Source organism: Salvelinus fontinalis, chromosome 29 (assembly GCF_029448725.1).
Source record: "Salvelinus fontinalis isolate EN_2023a chromosome 29, ASM2944872v1, whole genome shotgun sequence".
NCBI classification, from domain to species: domain Eukaryota; kingdom Metazoa; phylum Chordata; class Actinopteri; order Salmoniformes; family Salmonidae; genus Salvelinus; species Salvelinus fontinalis.
The window spans coordinates 44,679,074-44,696,687 of NC_074693.1; the positions used below are offsets into that span (position 1 = coordinate 44,679,074).

The following is a 17,614-nucleotide window of genomic DNA, read 5'->3' on the forward strand; positions in this document are numbered from 1 at the left end:
GTTCATTGATTCACATTAAGCAATCTCTCCAACAGTGGGGCTTGGTGAATAATTGAGAGTGTGCTGCTATCATTGAGGATTCCTCTGTGCTGTTGGGACCAAATTACATTTGAAGATCCCCATCTACAAGAACGGAAGATGAGAACTTTGTGGTTGGAAAAAGGCTCCCCAAATGCAGTCGCCATGGCCTAATTATGGTTGAGTGAAGGGCCAATCAAAGCTTGCTAGGAACGGGCACAGGACTGAGAGAAACGGGGAATTATTTTAAAGTAGTGCATTACTATGATCAAAACAGATTTTAAAAAAATAGGGGGATGTGGGCAGCTAAACCCACTCTTGGTGATGGGAGAGAGGGAGAGATATTAAAATCAAACTGGTTGATCTTAGGGTGAGGGCCGCCTTGCGATTTAAGGTCTCAGATACAGAGAATGGCTGGCTTGGCTGATGTGGAAAAGTGGACTTCCTATCTATAAGAGCCTAATGGATAGAGTGGTGATGGAATGGCAGACCATGGGCTTCTGCTCGTTTAGTGGGCGACACCATTGGCTATGCTCGTTTTAATGGGCTATGCTACGGGCTATGCTTGTTTAACCAAGCCCATTATTCCGTGTGGGCCTAAAAGATCTCCTGACATATATCCAGCTAGCGATGGAAGGAATCCAGCAGATGCCAACATGGTCTGATTTCTTAGGCTGCATTCACATAGAGAACCCAATTCTGTCATTTTTTTCCACTAACTGTGATTGGTCAAAAGACAATCAGCTCTTTACCAATCAGATATTTTTCAGTGCTGATCTGATAGTGGGAAAACGATCAGAATTGGAATGCAGCCTAAGAAATCAGACCAAGTTGGCATCTGCTGGATTCCTTCCATCGTTTATTTTGGGGGCACTTTGCACTGCGGAACCCTTATGTTCCACCAAGAATCAAGAGGATTAAGTAAGCAAGAGAATGAGGACACTTACCTGACAGGGTTACTGGTGAGAGAGACGCGAAGGGACTCCAGGCAGATAAGCAGCTTGTCCTCAGTGATGCCGGAACGCAGCTCGTGGACATACTCCTGTGACGACAATGTACACTCATGCTTGCTGTTCCTCAGTCCTCCCTGGAGAGAAAACGTACAACAGAATAATTTCATTATTATAGTCCTGAAACGGTAGTCATATTACTCTGTTAAAAAGTGACCACAAAATCTTTGCCAATCCTGATACAGGAAAACCTACGAAAAAGTATTATAAAGTACTAGATCAAAGATTTTAAAAAAGTGAAAAATATAAACACAGAGAAAGCCATTTATATAATCTAGCCTAATGATGGCTACATACAGTTTAAGTCAGGAGTACATACACTTAGGTTGGAGTCATTAAAACTCGTGTTTCAACCTCTCCACAAATTTTTTGTTAACAAACTATAGTTTTGGCAAGTCGGTTAGGACATCTACTTTGTGTATGACAAGTCATTTTTCCAACAATTGTTTACAGACATATTATTTCACTTATAATTCAATGTATCACAATTCCAGTGGGTCGGAAGTTTACATACACTAAGTTGACTCTGCCTTTAAACAGCTTGGAAAATTCCAGAAAAGGTCGTCATGGCATTAGAAGCTTCTGATAGGCTAATTTACATAATTTAAGTCAATTGGAGGTGTATCTTCAGATGTATTTCAAGGCCTACCTTCAAACTCAGTGCCTCTTTGCTTGACATCAAATACTTGTTCTCCCCACTGTGTATATATATATACACACAGTGGGGAGAACAATATATATACAATATATACAATATATATATATACAATATATATACTTTCTATCTAGTTTTAAATGTTCAAGAGTGGCCTGGAGTGTTTTTTTAAACACCCTTTAATAATAATATATATATATATATATATATATAAATATTATTAAAGGGTGTTTTCTAAATACTTCTTCTCCCCACTGTGTATATATATATATACATATATATATATATATACACAGTGGGGAGAACAATATATATAATATATACAATATATATACAATATATATACTTTCTATCTAGTTTTAAATGTTCAAGCGTGGCCTGGAGTGTTTTTTTTAAACACCCTTTATGTATATATATATTTATATATATATTTATATATATATATATATATATATATATATATATAAATATTATTTATTATTATATAATTATAAATATATATATACATAAAGGGTGTTTAAAAAAACACTCCAGGCCACTCTTGAACATTTAAAACTAGATAGAAAGTATGTCGAAATTATAATGGACCTAAACGTTTTCAAATAACTGCCCTTTTTCTGGCCCGTAAATTGATTTTAATGAAGAAATTGGTCCCTCAGAAAAATCTCTGTGGCCCTCCATTGAATTTTGAAATCCTGACCTTGCCTTCAAGCAAAAAATAATTGCCCACCCCTGATCTAGCCACTGTTATTGATAACTGCATAACAAAAATCAAAGCCTTGAACTGGGAGCCTTCAGTTGGGCGATTTGTAGGTGCAATTATGCTGAAGCCCAGATGATCTCTTCTGACAGGAGGAAGGGGGTCATGGCCATGGGATCCCCAGGTATCACACCACCTCACAGCACACATCAGGAGTAGTATGTCAAAGCACTGTGGACTCCAGTAGGTGAGAATGATTACCAGTACTAGATACTGCGTGTCTCACTACCTTTACCCCTGCCTAACTCTGACGTCAAAATAGATCCAGAGCCTCTGTCAAATACAGCAAAAAAAATGAAAATGAATTGCAACAACACAAGTTAGACTTTTTCTTTCTGGATCACAGTGATTTGATCGATAATTGAAATAGCAAATGAGGTAATGTCATTCACAATCTCCCAAGGGTGCTACTGTGAAGAGGAGCCAAAACTCTGCCTTCCATCACCGTATTCAGAGAGTTCTGTGGGGATGGGAATGGCTACAGATATATTCTTTCACTTTGACTTCCCTCAATCAGCTAAAGCTGAACTGACACGGAGGTCTATCCCACAGAGAGCTATTCAATGAGGATAGCTGCCAACCCTCCCGACTAACATACATGCCAAACACAAGCGGCCATGCTTCCTCTAAATGGATTCCAGTGTAGAACCTCCAAAAGAGAGGCTTTGTAACATGCTGCACACTGATGCCTTCACAAAGACCCTACCTGCTGCTGGCAGAGATAGACTGACAGTCTCATCTCCCATGAACATACAACTACGCAATACTGCCGGTTGGATTGGGCTACACTGTTGTACAGCTATTGCAGAATACCTAATGAGTCGATTCCTCGTATCTAAAACAGCATGGCTGTGGTCAAAGATGGGGGCTCCCGAGTGGCGCAGAGGTCTAAGGCACTGCATCTCAGTGCTAGGCGTCTGGTTCGATTCCAGGCTGTATCACAACCGGCTGTGATTGGGAGTCCCGTAGGGCGGCGCACAATTGGCCCACCGTCGTCCGGGTTAGGGGAGGGTTTGGCCAGGGTAGTCCGTCATTGTAAATAAGACTTGCCTAGTTAAATAAAGGTTACAAAATACATATATTTTTGAATAAAGATGAACGTGGGAAGGTGGATAGCCAGGAGTGGTGACTGAATTGTGTAGGGATAATTAAGAAACAAAATCACTGAGTCTATCAAGTATAGCACAGGGCCTGTACAAACAGTCTCCCTTCTCTTTCTGTTAAGACCAACGGTGTTATAAAAACTATTGGTTGTGTAATACATGGTTTGTTTCCTCAGATCATTATCAGGTAATAGTTCAAGGACTCGCAGTGTCCAGAACCTTTAGATCATTAGATAATTGTATGTTACCTGAAGAAGTCACACCAAATTGCTATTTTTTGGGGGGTGAAAAATCGACGTTTATACAGACAGATGTAGCCAATTGAATAGCTTACTGTATCATTCTAGAATATGCATAAAAAGCATCCTCCAATTGCAACGGCTGTCTATGCCCACACATATTCTCCAAAAAATTGCCACCCTAAAATCTCATTAGAAATGGGAAAGGTGTTTTTGGTTTAACAGTAATGTTCTGTTCTGTCAAATGCTAATCAATCATGATTTTAACTTGCAAGACATTTATTCAGCTTTGATCTAACTTTACTGAACGAGCACCATGGTGAGAAGTGATGCTCTTCTATTTGTAATAATAATAATAATAATAATAAGTGATGAGTATGACTATTAGGCAATAGATCTTGATGAGATGTCATTTTCAGCGATTGGAGAGCCCTTTGTGGTGCTGAAAGAGCAGCGGGCAGGATCGCACAATAATGTTAAAGAAGTTCGTCCAAATTGTGGTGCGGAAGGATAGCTCTGTCATTCGGCCAGTTCAGGAACAAACAACAATTTGCAGTAGGCCTATAGCCTAACAGCCTAAAGTAAATACAAATACATATAGCTTAATATTGTTGTTTGCGAGGAGAGCTTTATTGCGAGTAGGCATGTCATTGTATTGTTTAGCTTACGCGCTGTGTCATAAAAAACGTTGCTTTGATTAGCTTGAACACATTACCACAGAATAAAAGAAAACAGAGAGAGGTGTACTATCAATTAATAGAATCTGTTTGCATGTATTAAATATGCTATCAAATCAATTGACCAAGTAGTGAATATACAGTGCCTTCAAAAAGTATTACCTTCCTTTTTCACATGTTGTTTTACAGCCTGAATTTAAACTTGATTTAAATTGAGATTTTTTTTGCCACTGGCCTGAACACAATACCCCATAATGTCAAAGTGGAATCAAGACTTTCTCCCATCTATTCAGATCAATATTTGTTTTACCTGCCAAGACGACTGGAAAACACTGTGTACACTCCCCACTAGTATCTAAACCTAGTCAAGACAAAGAAATGGCGAGTTCTCTCAATCCATTCTCTGTTCTACTACTCTTTCACACGTATCATGTGAAAAAATCTGCAATGAAAAACAATATATACTAAATTGACTGACTATTCTTGTAAATCACATTGTCAGACTACCTTACATAATGTGGTATTGTTGTGGGTGTTCTTTCGGATAGACGGGAGAAAAAAGTTGGGACAAAAAACATGGAATTTGCGCGAGATGGGTTATTACCCTAACCCAGTTACAGGTGGAACTGAATTAATGGAGGAGCGGGGGAAAAAAAGTGGATGAAGAAACGGCATCAAAAAAGTATTTTAAATGTATTCATTCCGGAACTTTTTTCATTTCCCACCGAGCATGCTGCACCAATAGGGAGTTTGGGTGTAATATGTGACTTCTTTCATCTGGGAGGGAAAATTGGTCTGATAAACAGTCTTCCGCATGGCAGAGTCAAAGAGAAAGAGTCTGTCTGGTCTACGTGAAAGACGAGGGAAGGACAGCGAGCTAATGACATTGTTGAGAAGGGGGAGAAGAAGAAAAAAAGCTCAGAGTGGGATTCTTGTTAGTGTGAAAGGATACGTTTGGTCAGTAGTGCACAAAAAAAAAACATCTAACCAAGTAAAAAAGTGGCATTGCTATGAATAATTGGAAGATTTTCCTTCTATGAATCCATATACAGCATGCAATATATTATAATATTGTCCAGATCGTTCAAATCTATTCTCCAATTCAAAAAATCGAAAGAACGGACAATATTGGATGTGGGATCTGGTTGCATCACTAACTCCACAGACATTCTACCTGACTTAAACACTGTCAACCTTACTGGGGGGTGAGCAGAGCTGCTTCAATAAAAGATTTTATGAGAGCTCAAATGATCTGCACTTAAACACATACATTATTTCCCATGGTCCTTTCAAACCTTCGATTTCATCCTGTAAAATCAAAATGATCTCTCTCTCTCTCTCTCTCTCTCTCTCACACATTATGTCTATATACAGTGTTGTAATGATGTGCAAATACTTAAACTACAAAAGGGAAAATAAATAAACATGAATAGAGGTTGTATTTGCAATGGTGTTTGTTCTTCACTGGTTGCCCTTTTCTTGTGGCAACAGGTCACAAATATTGCTGCTGTGCTATTTCACCCAGTTGATATAGGAGTTGATCAAAATTGGGTTTGTTTTCGAATTCTTTGTGGGTCTGTGTAATCTGAGGGAAGTATGTGTCTCTAATATGGTCATACATTGGGCAGGAGGTTAGGAAGTGCAGCTCAGTTTCCACCTCGTGTTGTTGGCAGTGTGCACATAGCCTGTCTTCTCTTGAGAGCCAGGTCTGCCTTCAGCGGCCTTTCTCAATAGCAAGGCTATGGTCACTGAGTATGTACACAGTCAAAGCTTTCCTTAAGTCTGAGTCAGTCACAGTGGTCAGCTATTCTGCCACTCTGTTTAGGGCCAAATAGCATTGTAGATTGCTCCGTTTGTTTTGTAAATCCTTTCTAATGTGTCAAGTAATTATATTTTTAATTTCTCATTTTCTCATTGGTTGGGTTTAATTGTGTTGCTGGGGGTCTGTGAGGTCTGTTTGTGTTTGTGAACAGAGCCCCAGGACCAGCTTGTTTAGGGGGCTCTTCTCCAGGTTCATCTCTCTGTAGGTGATGGCTTTGTTATGGCAGGTTTGGAAAATGCTTCCTTTAAGGTGGTTGTAGAATTTAACGACTCTTCTCTGGATTTTGATAATTAGCCGGGTATCGACCTAATTATTTGCTGCATGAATTATTTGGTGTTTTACGTTGTACAAGGAGGACATTTTTGCAGAATTTGGTGTTTGTCCCATTTTGTTGGTGAGCAGACCCCAGACCTCACAACCATAAAGGGCAATGGGTTCTATAACTGATTCAAGTATTTTTTTTCCAGATCCTAATTGATATGTAGAATTTTATGTTCCTTTTGATGGCATAGAAGGCCGTTAACCGCACACTTGTTGTTTGTGTACATGGATTTTATAATGTTGTATGTTTTTCCCCCCCAACACCACTTTACATCAATTTGTATAGCAGGCCCTCATGCCAAATTAAGCTTCTTAAAACAAAAAAAATCAAACTAAGCATGAGAATACTTTGCCTTTGTTTTGGTTTGTTTATTTGTCAATTAGAGTGTGCAGGGTGAACACGTGGTCTCTCAAATGGCAGAAGTGGTTTCTCTGTTTTTTCAAAATCTCTGTTGTTTTTCATGTTGTTTTTTGTCTAGAGTTTTCCAATTTTCCCAGAAGCGGTTAAATTCTATGGATTCTGTCTGTCCCATTGTGGTTTTGAGGTTGGTGTCCAGGTCTGAGGTGGGCTGTTTTGCTGGCTTCTCTGGGGGAGTATCCTGCTCTCTGTCACACCTCAGCTTTCTCACCTCCTACTTCAGTGCCATGTGTCCCTCTTTAAGTTCATGTCTTTCTGGGACCTCTTCCCAGGACTTGTGTCACTCTTTAAGTTCATGTCTTTCTGGGACCTCTTCCCAGGACTTGTGTCACTCTTTAAGTTCATGTCTTTCTGGGACCTCTTCCCAGGACTTGTGTCACTCTTTAAGTTCATGTCTTTCTGGGACCTCTTCCCAGGACTTGTGTCACTCTTTCTCCCCCATGCTAAGGTCTTTCTAGTCCTTTTTTTAAAATTGATCTCAAGTTCCCATTTACAACTCAGTTTGCAACACATCTGTAGTCAACCCTCAATTTACAACACAACTGTTTTTTTGTCTCTCTCCTTCTTTACCTGTAACCCTCAAAACCCTTTCTCTAAAGTCCAATACACCTGGACCTCTGCTCAAAGCAAACTCAAAAGCCTTTGTATGTTTCACACCTTGTGATTCACAGAAAGGATGTGTAACGCAACCTGCCAATGGTGGTTGTTTAATACTTTCTTTTAATACTTTTTAATACTTTTTTAATCTCTGGATAAGTTATATTCAGTGTATTGAAAAGCCTACGTCGTGTTTTTTTCCGCACGCGCTTTGGAACAAGCAGACTCACTCTGTACAAATCCAATCAGAATAAAGGCTAGTCCTTCACATATTTACATATTCCCCATTTCTATTAGGCCACTTAGGAGTCATGCTTTTGAATAGAACATGTGAAGTGTGTGTCTACAAATAATGATGATGCGTGTATTGTAGTCAAGAATAAGGACAAGTATTCTAACTGAGAATAATGACGTGTGTTCTAGTTGAGAATAAGTAGTGTGTGTGTGTGTATTCGCGTCGTACGTACACAATGCATGCGTATACACCCCTATGTGCAACAAACCCATGTTTGTCTTTAGAATAGACTATATCTGCCAATACATTTACATTACATCTTATGGAGGGAAGAATGCGCAAATAATTTATTGATATCATTTCTTCCACTCAGCATCCCCCATAAGGCTGACTACTCTGTACAGAAAGTTTATGACACAGGTTTCACTATCCGTTGACCTTAACCTCTTGGAAAACGAAAGACACAGGCCATAATAGGCTGCTTAATGACCCTGGCCCAAATCAATCTGTTGGGATGATACCGACACTACTACCACCACATCACATCAATCATGAGGGCATCCAGCGAGACCAACCAGGCTACTGAGTAATTGAGTTTCCCCTTCAGGCCCGGGGAACATAGGCAAATAGACAAAAAGAGACCACTGAGAAGGAGGGAGGGTGGGAAAGAAGGGTTGAGAGGGAGAAGGAGAGACAACAAACACCATTGTAATTACAACCCGTATTTATGTGGATTTTTTTCCCCTTTTGTACTTTAACTATATTTGCACGTTGTTACAACACTGTACACACCCATAATATGACAGATCAAATGTCTCTTTTCGTTTGGAACTTTTGTGAGTGTAATGTTTACTGTTCATTTTTTAATTGCTTATTGTCCATTTCACTTGCTTTGGCAATGTAAACATATGTTTCCCATGCCAATATAACTGGTTTCAATTGAATTGAGATGGAGAACAGAGAGGTAGATACAGAGCAAGTCAGGAAGAGAGAGCGAGAGAACATTTTCTAGAGGACAGACACAGGCCCTTTTGACCACAGATGAGAGAGCCTCATCTCCTGCTTTTATTGAATCCCGTATTCATCGATAACAGTATGTCCTGCCAAAGAAAAATAGTACTGGGGAGCAATTCAATGTCATTTTGGGGATAAAGGGGACATGGCTGGTCTCTCTCTCCCCCCCTCCATCCATCTCTACCTCTCTACAGTATTGCTATTCCTCTCTCTTGTTCTCCTCACTCAGGGCGAGTTCCCTGAAACCAGGGCAAATGGAGAAGGAGAGCAGGCCACGGCAGGCTGCACCGCCACATGTCATCTTCACCTGTAATGAGACAATAACAAGCTGGCAGCCTCCACCGCCGCCCGGTCCCCCCACTCAACAAGAGTGATAGATACATTATTCAAGCTCTTTGTCAGCTCAATGAGAAGCAACGTGCCAGGCATAGGGTCTGGAACTGTGCATCGTGAGATGCCTCTCTGTCTCTGTCCTTGGCTCTTTTACTGCCTGCCTTCCTCCCGGTCTCCCCTTGCCTCTATCTCTACCTCTGTCCTTGGCTCTTTCACTGCCTACCTCTCCCTCCCTCTCTGCCTGCCTCTCTCTCTCTCTCTGCCTGCCTCTCTCTCTCTCTCTCTCTCTCTCTCTCTCTGCCTGCCTCTCTCTCTCTCTGCCTGCCTCTCTCTCTCTCTCTCTCTGCCTGCCTCTCTCTCTCTCTGCCTGCCTCTCTCTCTCTCTCTCTCTCTCTCTCTCTGCCTGCCTCTCTCTCTCTCTCTCTCTCTCTCTGCCTGCCTCTCTCTATCTCTGCCTGCCTCTCTCTCTCTCTCTCTCTCTCTGCCTGCCTCTCTCTCTCTCTCTCTCTCTCTCTCTCTGCCTGCCTCTCTCTCTCTGCCTGCCTCTCTCTCCCTGCCTCTGCCTGCCTCTGCCTCTCTCTGCCTGCCTCTCTCTCCCTCTCTCTGCCTGCCTCTGCCTCTCTCTGCCTGCCTCTCTCTCTCTCTCTCTCTCTCTCTGCCTGCCTCTCTCTCTCTCTCTGCCTGCCTCTCTCTCTCTCTCTGCCCGCCTCTCTCTCTCTATTCTGCCCGCCTCTCTCTCTCTCTCTCTCTCTCTCTCTCTGCCTGACTCACTCTCTCTGCCTGCCTCACTCTCTCTCTCTCTCTGCCTGCCTCACTCTCTGCCTCACTCTCTCTGCCTGCCTCTCTCTCTCTCTCTCTTCTCTCTCTCTCTCTCTGCCTCTCTCTCTCTCTGCCTCTCTCTCTGCCTCTCTCTCTCTCTGCCTCTCTCTCTCTCTGCCTCTCTCTCTCTCTCTCTATTCTGCCCGCCTCTCTCTCTCTATTCTGCCCGCCTCTCTCTCTCTATTCTGCCCGCCTCTCTCTCTCTCTTCTGCCCGCCTCTCTCTCTCTCTTCTGCCCGCCTCTCTCTCTCTCTTCTGCCCGCCTCTCTGTCTCTATTCTGCCCGCCTCTCTCCTTTTCTATTCTGCCCGCCTCTCTCTCTCTATTCTGCCCGCCTCTCTCTCTCTATTCTGCCCGCCTCTCTCCTTTTCTATTCTGCCCGCCTCTCTCTCTCTATTCTGCCCGCCTCTCTCTCTCTATTCTGCCCGCCTATCTCTCTCTCTATTCTGCCCGCCTCTATCTCTCTCTATTCTGCCCGCCTCTATCTCTCTCTATTCTGCCCGCCTCTATCTCTCTATTCTGCCCGCCTCTCTCTCTCTATTCTGCCCGCCTCACTCTCTCTATTCTGCCCGCCTCTATCTCTCTCTATTCTGCCCGCCTCTATCTCTCTATTCTGCCCGCCTCTCTCTCTCTATTCTGCCCGCCTCTCTCTCTCTATTCTGCCCGCCTCTCTCTCTCTATTCTGCCCGCCTCTCTCTCTCTATTCTGCCCGCCTCTCTCTCTCTATTCTGCCCGCCTCTCTCTCTCTATTCTGCCCGCCTCTCTCTCTCTATTCTGCCCGCCTCTCTCTCTCTATTCTGCCCGCCTCTCTCTCTCTATTCTGCCCGCCTCTCTCTCTCTATTCTGCCCGCCTCTCTCTCTCTATTCTGCCCGCCTCTCTCTCTCTATTCTGCCCGCCTCTCTCTCTCTATTCTGCCCGCCTCTCTCTCTCTATTCTGCCCGCCTCTCTCTCTCTATTCTGCCCGCCTCTCTCTCTCTATTCTGCCCGCCTCTCTCTCTCTATTCTGCCCGCCTCTCTCTCTAGTCTGCCTGCCTCTCTCTCTCTATTCTGCATGCCTCTCTCTCTCTCTATTCTGCATGCCTCTTGCTCTCTATTCTGCCTGCCTCTCTCTATTCTGCCTGCCTCTCTCTCTCTCTATTCTGCATGCCTCTCTCTCTCTCTATTCTGCATGCCTCTCTCTCTCTCTCTATTCTGCCTGCCTCTCTCTCTCTATTCTGCCTGCCTCTCTCTCTCTATTCTGCCTGCCTCTCTCTCTAGTCTGCCTGCCTCTCTCTCTCTATTCTGCCTGCCTCTCTCTCTCTCTATTCTGCCTGCCTCTCTCTCTCTCTATTCTGCCTGCCTCTCTCTCTCTCTATTCTGCCTGCCTCTCTCTCTCTCTATTCTGCCTGCCTCTCTCTCTCTCTCTATTCTGCCTGCCTCTCTCTCTCTCTCTATTCTGCCTGCCTCTCTCTCTCTCTATTCTGCCTGCCTCCCTCTGCCCACCCTCTCTCTCTGCCTTTCTCCCTGCCTCTCACTCCCTCTCCCTGCCTCTATCTTCATCTGTGCCTGACTGCCTCTCGTCCGCCTCTAAAGTGTACTGGAAGGGCATAATTAGGGGCCGACGGGAGTAGATGATAGTAGTGCAGCGCATTGGCAATGTAATTCATCTCAGTACGAGGTCACAATGTGTGTGTGCGCGTGCCACTTTTAACACCAAAAACCAAATAATTATCAGGAAAGAGGTGAATGAATTACTTGCTGTGTACTTTGTGTTTGAGAGGGACTGGCACTTTTCAACCCAATATTGTAACTTTATGACACAAAGGAGGAACTGAAGGCACAGGGGAACAGAGGGGAAACTAAACCAGGAATGGTACGAAGCCACGACGTGAGCCGAAAGCATAATAGCTACATTCGGTAGTGGTTGCGTAATAATACATTTAGTTATATTAACATCTGGCTCCCTAAATAAATGCCTGAAAAAGTGGGGGAATAATGAAAATCGAAATGCCTCACCTTTATGTGTGATTAATGAAAATTACCAGAGCACCCCACTGATCTTTTGAAATATAATACAGATACAATCTGCCGCAATTAGTGCACATCAAGCAGTATCAAAGCCAAGTGGCTGGAATAATTTTCTTCCTTAATTTCCTGCTCATTAGGGGTTGATTGACAGGCTTGGGGGGGAGGAGGTTTAGAGCTATGAGAATGTGTGCACGCACGGGCTCACGCACATGCAAACACACACACACACACACACACACTCATACCCTTACATAAACAAACATCTTGTGTAATAGAAAGTTTGGTGTATTGTGGCGGCTACGCGAGGAGAACCCAAAGGTCAGTGTGGAGAACGGATCAGTTGAGATGCTATAGCTGCCAGGACAATGACTTTCTCCAGCACAGCTGCCCTGCTTAAAAGGACAGCAGTGGCAGCCCCTGTTGTCTGCAGATAAGGACATTTCATCTGCCCGGGGAGGCTGCTCAGCGGGTGATTTCCCACCAGGACCCCATGGCCACGCTTTTTCTCCATCTCCTGCTCGCCACACATCTAAAAGAGTTGTGTCCCAGCGGATGGTGTGTTTTTTTCAAGCCCAGGAGAGGAGAGGGAAGGATGGATGGGGGAGGGAGGGAGGGAGGCCAGGCCGCGAGTGATGATGGAAATAATTTTCTGTTCCACAATGCACACAACCCGAGGTGTTGTTTTTCTTCCTCTGCTATTTTCTCTTCCTCCTCTTCCGTGCTTTTGCAGTAGAGACAAAAGTGTATCTATCAATGACGGTCTACAAACCTACACTATCTAACCCACTCTATACAGTAGTTTTCACCCTGCCAACCACAAGTCACTGCCACGCAATTCTACACCAACAAGCTGATCACAATAGAGAATGGTGGGGGGAAAAACGAACAAAACAACAGTCCACCAAGTAGAGGAGGAAACACTCAAATAAAATGTCAATTTTAAGAGGACATGTGTTCTTGGATCGAGGCCAAGACATCCGAGAAAGGGGGAACAAACAAAGCTGAGGGCTTGTCTGTTGATTAAAGAGGTCCCACTGGTGACAGCAGGAGTTCCTAGCCCCGAGAAGATTACCACATTAAAATACACCAACCCCCCCACCCCCACCCCCCACCCCCCCACCCCCAACGCAAGTACAGCCCTGTAATACCTTTTAAAGCCAGTCTAACATTGTGGAGCGAGATGGGCTCGGAGATGGAGATGTTGGTTTGTTGGAGAGGATTGGAGGAGACTAAGTCAGAGTGTATGAGTGGCCCTAACCAAAAGTACAGGGGACAGCACTATATTATTAGTGCCCTCCACGACAAAAATAAAGCTGAAACATAAATACAGCCATTTCTGACTGAAAAGTTATGTTACTGAAATCTCGTTTGTTTAGAAAAAAACATTCCCCATTCCCTCAACCCTTGCTCTCTTTACATGACAAGTATGCATCAGATGCACATGACCAATAGGGTCTGACCTACAGTATAGCCAATCACAAACACATAAATAAATTGGTTGTAAACAAACTCTGAACACTGTGACACGTTCACAGCAAAATGTGTGCAGATGACGTGACAAATACATTCGAAACTGGAAAATGTTTACTGGTTGCTCAGGAGGTAAAGAGGAAGTCAGATGTGTGGAATACATTTGACTAGTTGTGGAAAATACTGCAGATCAAGAAAAATAAGGTCGGGAGCAAGCGCCGACTGCCAAACAAGTGTTGTTAGATGACAGTATAATTTTTCTAACTGTTTGGAACAATGTAAACAACACTAAATAAACGATGAGCGTACCCGAGAGTCTGTTGTAATGTTTTTGAAAAGCCTTTATTACAGCAAAGAAACAGTCGCATTCATTTGTGAATGAAATTTCCCGAAATTCAACGATTGCTGTGTTATTTTAAAACTAAAATGCTTGTTTGCATTTCAAATCATGAATGACTCGTATGCTGTGTGATGACATGAACAAATGAATGATTGATTATTTCAATAGTTATATAGGCTACTTTATCAAAGTAAGTTACAGTAATAAGACGAAACAGGATGTGCTCTTAGGCCTACAGCTTGATGGTGGCTATACAAGGCCGATATACTAAGCCTACTAATTATAATGACATGACTTATTATTATAATGATGATCATAATAATAATAGTAATAACACGAATAAGAAGGAGATCAAGAAAAAGGAGGCTTATTATTATTTTAAATAAAGCATTTTGGACAATTTGGAACAGTGTAAAAAACACTACATACATTGCAATAATACCAGAGAGGCTGTTCTAATGAAAAAAAAAGTGTAAAGCATAGGAAATATTAAAAACAGCAGAATGATGTGATTTTTTTTTATCCAACATGTTGTGGTTGCGTGAGGCTTGGTGCTGACAGAATCAGTAGTCTATTTAAAACAAATCCTGAAACCAGATCGGTCTTATTTCTGTAGATATACAGTATAGGGATGATTTATAAAGCCAGCCACAATTAACAATAAGGCTATTGATAGACCCAATTAAGTTTCCTCTCTCCTCACTTTTCTTAGACAATTAAGGAAAGGGCTGTTTTGCCATCTCCGAACTCCGCTGCTGCCTCCGCCGCATTGTTCTTAACACCAATATGCTGGTTAACTATGCTATTCAGCACATACTGTAGCAACATGGTCTATGAAAAGGCGCCAATTCAACAGCGCACTGTTGTGTTTCAGCACCGCGGACAGCGACCACTATGCAACGCAAGAGAACACGTATTTGTTATAAAATAACAATCATTGTATTAGTGTTGCACCACTGTTCTTATGTAATATAACCATATCCCATTTTAGTAGCACGTCTTAGAGTGGTGGACTGTGCCATCCCCACGGCCTACACTATGACATTTTATATATTTTTTGCTACTGCTAGACAAAATATATCTCGGTCGACCAAACAAACGACCAGTCAACTAAATGGGGTCAGCCCTAGATATTATATATTGCTATTCATAATAGTTTATTCATTCATAACTTGGATTTACAGAGATACCTTTGGATTAAAGATACCACAGTGCCTTGCAAAAGTGTTCACCCCTCTTGGCGTTTTTCTTATTTTGTTTCATTACAACCTGTAATTTAAATGGATTTTTATTTGGAGTTCATGTAATAGACATGAACAAAATAGTCCAAATTGATGAAGTGAAATTAAAAAAAATGAAAAGTGGTGCGTGCATATGTGTTCACCGCCTTTGCTATGAAGCCCCTGAATAACATCTGGTGCAACCAATTACCTTCAGAAGTCACATAATTAGTTAAATAAGGAAAACCTGTGTGCAATCTAAGTGTCACATGAGCTGTCACATGATCTCAGTATATATACACCTGTTCTGAAAGGCCCCAGGGTCTGCAACACCACCAAGCAAGTGGCACTATGAAGACCAAGGAGCTCTCCAAACAGGTCAGGGACAAAGTTGTGGGGAAGTACAGATCCGGGTTGGGTTATAAAAAAATAACCGAAACTTTGAACATCCCACGGATCACCATTAAATCCATAATTAAAAAATGAAAATAATATGGCACCACAACAAACCTGCCAAGAGAGGGCCTCCCACCAAAACTCACGGACCAGGCAAGGAGGGCATTAATCAGAGAGGCAACAAAGAGACCAAAGATAACCCTGAAGGAGCTGCAAAGCTCCACATCGGAGATTGGAGTATCTGTCCATAGGACCACTTTAAGCCGTACACTCCACAGAGGTGGGCTTGATGGAAGAGTGGCCAGACAAAATCCATTGCTTAACGAAAAAAATAAGCAAACACGTTTGGTGTTGGCCAAAAGGCATGTGGGAGACTCCCCAAACACATGGAAGAAGATACTCTGGTCAGATGAGACTAAAATTTAGCTTTTTGGCCATCAAGGAAAACGCTATGTCTGGCGCAAACCCAACACCTCCCATCACCCCGAGAACACCATCCCCGTGGGGATGTTTTTCATCAGCAGGGACTGGGAAACTGGTCAGAATTGAAGGAATGAATGATGGAATGATGAACACACTAAACACAGGGAAATTCTTGAGGGAAACCTGTTTCAGTCTTCTAGAGATTTGAGACTTGAGTGGTTTAAGGGGAAACATTTAAATGTCTTGGTATGTCCTAGTCAAAGCCCAGACCGCAATCCAACTGAGAATCTGTGGTATGACTTAAAGAATGTTGTACACCAGCGGAACACATCCAATTTGAAGGAGCTGGAGCAGTTTTGCCTTGAAGAATGGCCAAAAATCCCAGTGGCTAGATGTGCCAAGCTTATAGAGACATACCCCAAGAGACTTGCAGCTGTTATTGCTGCAAAAGGTGGTATTGACTTTGGGGGAGGTGAATAGTTATGCATGCTCAAGTTCTGTTTTTTTGTCTTATTTCTTGTTTGTTTCACAATAAAAAATATTTGGCATCTTCAAAGTGGTAGGCATGTTGTGTTTAAATCAAATGATACAAACCCCCCAAAAAATACATTTTACTTTCAGGTTGTAAGGCAACAAAATAGGAAAAATGCCAAGGGGGGTGAATACTTTCGCAATCCACTGTATGTTACTTTCAACTCACACACATTTAAACTCCTTCAGCATCAAAACACCTTGCACACCTCAGAATTCAAAGGATGTCTCTTGTATACGCGGTCAAACTTAGTTCAAAGTGACCCCTCCCTGACTACCAACAAGAATGGTGTGTGTGTGTTGTTTACCACTCAGAAGTAACTTGCTTCCTCTCCTTTTAGATACCTTAACCCTGTGTGTGATCACCTGCCAGTGGGTCCACTGCATTTTGGGAGGCGCAGAGACAGACAACACCAGACACACACAGCGAAAACACCGATCAGGCTGACTCATGGTCATACCAAGCAGAACTCCCGTGACCACACACACCTCGATCCCCTATTGGCTCTGGCCCAGTAATACGCAGGGGCTGCAGCAGACGATGGGTCTGCATCAGCATATCTCAGTGTCTTAAACCAGTCCATGGAGACCTGACCCGCAGTAAGGCATCATCAATGATTGTTTCTAATAGTATCTGGAAAAACTTCTGAAAAGATATTGTTTCAGTGAGAATAGTGGAGCAGAGCTTGAATTTGATCATATCAGGAAAAGTCCATCCTATTGAGCCTCCAGGAAAAGTTTGGGAAGTTCAAGACTTGTGCTAAGAGTTTTGCAAAGACTTTTGTGAAGACACAACTTTGGCAAAGTCACCCAAAGTCAGTTTAGCAGTTTTGCTGGAAAGAGGAAATCAAGCGGAAACTAAGCGAGTCTGATGAATGGGATTTGAAGATGGACTCTAAATGTTGGTGATCCAGATATATGAAAATATCAATAAAACATGATGTGATTCCGAGAATCAGAAACAACCTCGGAGAGCAACTCTGAAATGCATCTGTGCGAGATGACAGGACAAAACCAACCGGTTCCAAAGCCAACCACAGGCTGTTGACTGATAAATAAAATAAAATCCTGGAGATAGGGGCCCGCTGGCGTTCTGAGCATGGCAAATGAATATATAAATAAAATATTTAAACATCAAAGACTGTATTTTATTTTTAAGTATGTAATGTATACAGTACACATTGACAGGATGGGAGACGACTTGTTA

The 17,614-nt window shown here is 42.6% G+C and overlaps 1 protein-coding gene across 5 annotated transcripts in view; it reads right to left on the reverse strand.

The window, feature by feature from the left end:
* The window catches only part of LOC129828030 (protein diaphanous homolog 2-like), a 644,069-nt gene that overhangs the window by 486,487 nt on the left and 139,968 nt on the right, over nucleotides 1–17,614 (reverse strand). For all 5 annotated transcript variants that reach the window (XM_055889439.1, XM_055889440.1, XM_055889442.1 and 2 more), the window contains one exon: nucleotides 966–1,105. In XM_055889439.1, the coding sequence (XP_055745414.1) occupies nucleotides 966–1,105 (140 nt within the window). The remainder of the gene's footprint in view (nucleotides 1–965; nucleotides 1,106–17,614) is intronic.